The following is a 7,727-nucleotide window of genomic DNA, read 5'->3' on the forward strand; positions in this document are numbered from 1 at the left end:
AAATCATACGACGATAAAGTTTCTTTGAAGAAAGCGAATAAACAGTTGTAATAAAACTTTTAAAAAAATTTATATTTCGTAAATTGTTTTTTTATTTGCTAGATTAACAGCGCTTTCATAAGATGTGATGATAACCTATGTTACAATTCTTGTAAGATCAGTGTCACCCGTCCTGTGTAGAAAAAAAAAGTTGTAAATAAAAACGGTAAACCGGTAAACCGAAGATAAAGAATCGGTAAACCGAAGATAAGGAAGTGTCCGCGAAAAATTGTTGAATTAAAAAAGAATGCGCATGCGCGCAAAAAAAAGAACAGGTGTCAAAAAATATTTTTTTACAAAAAAAACTGTTACAGTTAAAAAATGTTACAATATTGATTTTTTTTCTTCTCTGAAAATAGGATAGTTTTTTTTGACAAAATTTTCAAACGTCATGTCTGGATGAAATCGTTTTCCAATGGTGACATAGTGATTATAAATGTTGAGTTCTTCAAAAAATGTTTTTTTATATTGTTCTGCGGACTTATATAAAAAAACATTTAGCAGTTCTTCACCTGTTAATTCGATTGAGTGTTTAACGGTACAATTGCAATTTCCACACATTGTATTAGTTAGCTAAAAAAAAAAATTTATTAATAAAAAATATTTAGAAAAAAATAACCGTAATAAATATTTACAAAAATGAATCAACATAAAAATTTTTATTAAGTTCAAATGGGGGGGGCATTACAAATCCATTGTTCTTGGTATGGGGGTGGGTTACTTTTTTCTTCTATTTGCTTTTTTTTGTTTTTCACTTCTAATTTATAACATTTTTGGAAATCGAGTCCTTTTAATTTGTTATCAATTTTTTTGAATTTTAAATTTGGCGATTTAAATTCAAACGGTGAAGAAATGAGTTCTTCTTCCCAATTTTCTTCAAGATTATAATTCATGTTTTTTATTTATTTCTAAAAAAAAAAAAGAAATGTTAGTATAAAGTAATATAAAAAAATAAGGAATAAAAAAACACAAAAAAATGTAATAAAAAAAAACACAAAAAATGTAATAAAATATATATTTCTGTATAAAAAAAGTTAATTATTTTTTTTCAAGTAGCATGCTTGGCATACGCCACATTGCTTGGTGCAAAAGTATCGTTGGTTTATCGCTAGCGAGTGACCCAATGAATGCTTTTGTTGTTTAAAGTAGTAGGCATACATGGCTGTAAAAACAAAAAAAAAGTTGAATAAAAAGTGTAATAAAAAAACGAAAAAAATAATACAGAAAAAAAATATACCTTTCATTTGTTTTCGTGCTTTTTTGTTTGGCTTTCTTTGACTGTAACCATTTTTCATTTTTTTTTATTAGTTTGTCTATAAATATAAAATGATATCATTATAATGTACAAAATTATTTTCACAAATATAATAATATTGATCTATTGCCCATTGAATGTATTTTCTAATACAATTACAAAAAAAATCAAGTTGATCATTTTTAATATAATGATTATTATAGTGTGATCTAAACATGTCGTCTAATATAAATATAATTTTTCTTTGTAACCAAAAAAATAAATTATGATGGGTTAAAAAACTAAATTCATAAAAATAAAAAAAATCATCATCAGAAATGTTTTCATCATAACGAAAATATAAATCTCCAAGCTGATCTTTTAATATTTCAAATTCGATTTTAATTCTTCTAACAGCCAATTTTCTTTTACATAATTCTTTTAACGTTTTCAAGTCTCGTTCCATGTTATTTTTGTTTCGGTAATAAACCATTTAACAATGTGGATAATGTCGTATTCATAAATGCGCTTACTTCTTTGCATTTTTTTATTAGTTAACTAAAAAAAAAATTAAAAAAATTTATTTACAATTTGAAAATGAATAAAACAAGGCTCAATAGTATAAAAATATTGTTGTTGTGACCAATTTATATATTCCATGATTAAACGATATAATTTTCGTATTAAATGTATTTCAAGTTGTTTATTTGGATCAGCAAAATAGGATATTTCTGTAAAAAGTAAATGAAATAAAGTAAAAATATATCGTCTTTGAAGATAAAAAAAGGATAAACGTTTACTTATAAAAGGTAAATAATAATAAATATATATTTTATAATAGGTGTAAAACAATAATCGAATATTATCTGGATCTTTCCATTTGGTGAGTGGTAGTTTGGTTTTATCGAATAAACAAACAATTTTTTCTCGCAATTGATCAAATTCAAATTGGATTCGTTCTTGTGCCAATCTTCTTTTACACAAATCTTTCAAAGTGAGTTGGGATTGATTTTCATTGACAAATTTGTTTGTTTTATCCAATGTCAAATCATCAAAGTCAAAAAGATAATAAGAATAATGTCGTTCTTCTGGGTTAAACCAGATGAGTGTTTGTTGTTGAAAGTTATCAATGTAAGAATAAATGTTTTCTAAATAATGACTAGCTTTTCTTGTTTCTTTGTCTATTTCTATAAACTTTTTTTCTCGTGCCATATGTCGATGAAGTTTTTGTAAAAAGTGACGAAGTGTAGCTTCTTCTTTATCAAGTATTCTTCTAATATTGCCCCAGTTGCTTCCCATTTTTTTTAATTAGTTGTCTAAAAAAAAAAAAGTTTACAAATTGAGTTAATACAAGTAAAAAAATTTACAAATTGAGTTATACAAGTAAAAAAATTTTTTTCCTAAAAAAAAGAGTTAAATGAATTCAGGTTCTTGGGCACATTCAGGTGCTTCAGCTGGTTCTGGATTATATAAATGAAATAGTTCTTGTTGTTTTGCTTCTACAACCGCACTTGGATATGCTGCGTTTGGTGTATATACAGGTGGTAGATTTTAAACAATGCTTTATTCATAAGTAGGAAGACGTGGTATTTTATTTTTGTATTTGTTAAAAATATCATTTCGATGAATTACTTTACACATGTTGAGTAAAAATTGCAATTTACTTTCTAAGCTTTCATGAATATTTCCGTTATAATCTTCTATGGCATTATCTTTGATATACTCTACAAGATCGTATGCGTTTTTTAATTTTTGTTTGATACCATGTGGAATTATTAACACAAATCTAATACTTCTAACGTTTTCGAACGTGAGCTTATCAGTTATTTGTCTGAAAACTTCCACTGCATTCATTTTTTTTATTAGTTAATCTAAAAAAATAAGGGTTAATAATGTTAGATAAAGTACAAAAAAACATTTAAAAAATAGGATAAATACATTTTTTTACATAAAATATATTATTGTATACTAATCGTAATAAATAAATTATTATTAATAATAAATGGTTTTAGTTCTTCGTGTGAAATAAAATTCTTATAACCAACAGCTACATTATATTCAGTGGTAGGTTTATCAAATGAACTGTCGTCTAAAAGTTGAAGATAATTATTGTTGGTAGTAGTACGAGTAAAAAATTGATCTTTATTTCTCAAGGTGATATTGACATTTTTGGTAAAAGGCCATTGTAAACCATCGTCCAGGTCACCTCTTAACAATTGAAAGTAAATGGCTAGTTTGTTGATATCGGTACTTCGTGTATACACTTTTATACGATAACGGTAACCTTCTGATGTGTAAACTGGTTCTGTATAAAATGGTTCATCTGATAACAGCCTGAGATTCATTTGATCGAGTTTGATCAATTGCATGTCTTTAAAAACGTGTTGAATTACCTTGACTTCTTTAGGTTGTTGAATGGAATTTTTAAAGCTAAGAATTCTGTGCTATTTTCTTCTGCGATATGATAAAGTTTTGTTATTTCTTGTTTGAGTTGTTCTGTATCTTGTTGATTTGCTAAAACCAACATGTTGTCATAAAAGAGACTTTTTAATTCTGCCATTTCTTGGTTCGTTTTTGCTAGGGTTTGTTGAAGTTTGTCATTTTCTTCTTTTAGATTTTTAATTTCTTTTTCTTGAAGACTCTTCATTTTATTCATGATTTGATTCATAGAAAGATTCAAATAATTTAAATTTTTCTTTTCGTCTTGAATGATTTGGTTCAAATAACGATTTTGTTGTTCTTTATAATATCGAAAGCAGATGACAGAGTGTTCATAATAATCTTGATCATCGATTTTGGTATTACAAAAAAAACATATTTTTTGTATATCTAGAAATTCATAATCACATTCGTGGTTTAACAAATCTTGTACCTTTTTTTTACAGGTGAAACATTCGTGGGAGTATTGTTCTGTAGAACAATCTGTTTGATGCTGTAAAAGTTCTTTTGCACTAAATTCTTTGTCACAAAAACAGCAAGGATATATGTTGGCTGACATTTTTTTATTAGTTGCTGAAAAAAAACATTTATTTATATAAAAACTATAAAAAAAATATACATGTCTTTTTTAACATAAAAGAATTAATAAATAAACAAAATTGCTTAATAAAACATATAAAAGAATAAAAATATAGAGGTTTGTATCCATATCTTCTTCTTCTTCAAATATATTGTTAAAAGTTATATTTTCTACTTCTTTTTGTTCTTCATTTAAATAATCACCAAACCCAGGAAACATATCTTCAAAATCATCATTATTATTCATTTTTTTAGTTGTCTAAAAAAAGAAAAAAATTACAAAATAAAGTGATCTTATTTTATCACAACTGTTCGTCTTATGCTGCAATATGATTCACGTCAGTGAAAAAAGGGTTGGTTTATGATGAAAGTGACTAATCAAACCCATGTGTTCTTATTGTCGAGTTTATTATTTAAAAAGTGATGATTGTTATTTATCAAGGTTTTCTAATTATTATTCGTTTTTAGTTGACTAAAAAAGATATATTTACAAATAAAAAATTATAAATAAAGCTCTGGTAAGTTGTCCATTTTATTAATAACGTCTATAACGTATTGTTCCCAATCCATTTCATCTAAGATTTCATGCATTTCTTTTTCTATTTCTTCCACTTCTTTTTCCATTTCTTCTTCTAACATTTGTAATTTTAGTTCTTCAATATCATCTGATTCTTCTTCCATTTCTTGTACTAATTGTTCTAAATATTTTTCATAACCTTCCTCTGTTAACTCTTCCATCTCCATTAGTTCTTGCAAATCTTTTTCTTCTTCTTTTGTCAATAATAACTCGTGGTAGCATATAGTACCCTCATTAATATTTTCTCCATAACTAAAAGAAAAAAATAAAAATAAATGTATAAAAATATAAAAATGTATAAAAAAGAAAAAAGTGTATAGGCTTACCATCCACAGTTTTTGATATATCGATTTTTGATATATTGTTTCATTATTTTAATATATTAGGTTGCTAAAAAAATAAAAAAATTACAAAAAATTATTGCAAAAAAAATTACAAAAAATTATTTTACAATACTTAAATAACCTAAAAAAATTTTTTACAATACTTAAATAACCTAAAAGTGTATTATTAAATACTAAAAAATAAAAAAAAATTATTGCATTATGAAAATTTTTACAATTTCCATAGTCTTTATTATATGATCTAAAAGTGTATTATTAATTTCATATATTATAACATCGATAGACCAATCCCATAAAGCTTGATATATAGCGCGAGCTGCTTCGAGTTCGGTACCTTTTCTTTGATAAATTAAGTTTAAAAGTCTCATCATTCTTTCATTAATGTTGGGGTAATCATGTTGTATACATTCTATTTCTCGCTTTTCATAACCAAGATAAGCTGCTAAAGTTTGCCATCGTTCTGCCATTTGCCATGGTTGCAATTGTGCTGCTATTTTTAGTTTTAATTGTGTATAATTCATTATTTTATTTGCTAAAAAAATATAAAAATTAATATAAATAATTCATTATAAATAATTTACATTGTTGTATGTTATATAAAAGTTTTTCGTCTTCCCATATGGATAAAATAAAATACAAATGCTTCATCGCCAACTTTTTGTTTGGTTGATTTAGTATAAATGTAGTTAAAACGTTTTTTAATTTATCGAATGTTTTTATGTAATTTTTATTAATTTTTCTGATTTCAGTTCTTTTTAAATTTAACAAAAACGTCAAATGTTTCCATTCATGATGGAGTTGTTTTGAGGTGTGATTTATTATTTCTTTAATCATTTTTATTATTCTATTATATATAAAATAGTAATATTAAAATAGTAATATCAAAATAGTAATAACGAAAAAATAGTAATGTATATATATAATAGTAATAACAAAATAGTAATAACAACTAAAAAAAAATTTTTTCTATAAAAAAATATATATAAAAGCTTTATAAAATTTCGATCTCTGTATATTCTGGATCTGGACTCTCTAAAAAAACAGACAAAGGGGATATTAAAAAAAATATTTATACTTTTTTATAAAATAAAAAAAGGATCAAGTTCAACTTACGAGGAGAGTAGTCCCAGTGTGATGGGCCGACTTCCCTATTGGGTTCTGGTGGTGATAGTGGTGATCGTGGTGATCGTGGTGATCGTGGTGATAGTGGTGATAGTGGTGGTGATCGTGGATACGGATTTTTTAAAAAAAGATTATTTTAAAAAAAATGTATTTTTTTTTATTAATAAGAAAAAATAGTAAAGTTAAAAAAAACTTACGACGAGTGCGAGATAATCTTGTACGATCTACAAAATTTTCATTGACAAAATTTCTAAAATCGCTTAGTCTTTGCATTTCTTTTTCTAGAAAAAAATAGTATTATAAAAAATAATAAATTTTTCTTACAAAATAAAAAAACCATAAGAACAATTACCTCTTTTTGCGTTGTATGGAAATATTTGAGCGATAGGTTTTTTTTTTCATTTTGAACAATATAAAATTGATCATTAACACTGTCACTAAAAACTTCGTATTTAATATTGTTAATTGTGATATATCTCATTATTAAAACTAAAAAAAATAGGTTTATTTAGAAATAAATACTCTATTTTTATTGTAAGAAATATAAATAGTTATAAATATCATTTTTTATAAAATGCCTAAAATAAGGTATACTCCTAGATCATTAAACACTGTCAATATGGCACGTACAAAAACAACAGTTCCTAGAACAAAAAAAGCAGTTCAAACACAAACAAGTACAAAACAAAGTTCAACATCGACACAGACTGAAAATCAGTATTTACCGAGCAATTGTAAAAGAATATTATCGTGTTTACGAAGCACAAAGAACAGATATAAAGATAATTAAACAAATCGTAAACTTGGAAGAGTTGGTAAAAGAATAAAACGCTGGGTTCATACTGCCGAATCCTATGTCGATATTAAACATCAATTAAAAGAAGCAAACATACGACGAAAAAATAGACAAAAATAATATATTTACAAAAAGAAATTTATATACAAAAAAATTATTGATATGAATAAACAGTGGGTGAAAAAAATAGTCTTTTTAGTGTTTTTTTTAAATCGCTTCTTTTTTTCGAGCGGCTTTTTTTTTTTTTTCTAAAAAATGAAAAAAATGTTTTTTTTAAAAAAAACTAACATGTTTAATATAAAAAAGTGTATAAAAAAAGCTTACTTTTTTTATAGAGTTTTTTAGAGTTGTTTCTGTAAATTCTAATGGAGCTTCGTCTTCCATTTCTTTTTCAGCTTCTTTTGGAGGTTCGGTTTGATTTTTTATGATAAAGTCTATTTTATCTGGATCGTTAATAAAAATATTGAAATCCAATACTGGATCATCTTCTATTAAAATAACTGAATCGTCATCACTTACAACGATTTCTGGTTCTTCTTCGTTTAAAGTTACTTCATTTTCTTTAAAATTTATTTCTTTTCTGACGACTTCTTCGTC

At 25.2% G+C, this 7,727-nt stretch overlaps 1 protein-coding gene and 1 long non-coding RNA gene across 2 annotated transcripts; both read right to left on the reverse strand.

Moving 5' to 3' along the window:
- Window positions 1–319: 319 nt before the first annotated feature.
- LOC136090791 (uncharacterized) lies at window positions 320–5,322 on the reverse strand. The gene is made up of 3 exons (XM_065817736.1): window positions 5,195–5,322; window positions 1,277–5,120; window positions 320–1,201 (listed from the first exon to the last, which is right to left on the reverse strand). The coding sequence occupies exons 1-2, from the start codon at window positions 5,236–5,238 to the stop codon at window positions 4,793–4,795; spliced, it is 372 nt and encodes a 123-aa protein (XP_065673808.1). The 5' UTR covers window positions 5,239–5,322; the 3' UTR covers window positions 320–1,201; window positions 1,277–4,792.
- An 830-nt stretch (window positions 5,323–6,152) lies between these two features.
- LOC136090430 (uncharacterized) lies at window positions 6,153–6,448 on the reverse strand. Its single transcript, XR_010643418.1, has 2 exons — window positions 6,326–6,448; window positions 6,153–6,244 (listed from the first exon to the last, which is right to left on the reverse strand). It is a non-coding gene; the product is annotated as an uncharacterized LOC136090430 (long non-coding RNA).
- Between the last annotated feature and the right edge of the window lie 1,279 nt (window positions 6,449–7,727).

This window comes from Hydra vulgaris, chromosome 14 (assembly GCF_038396675.1).
Source record: "Hydra vulgaris chromosome 14, alternate assembly HydraT2T_AEP".
In the NCBI taxonomy this organism is placed as follows: Eukaryota; Metazoa; Cnidaria; class Hydrozoa; order Anthoathecata; family Hydridae; genus Hydra; species Hydra vulgaris.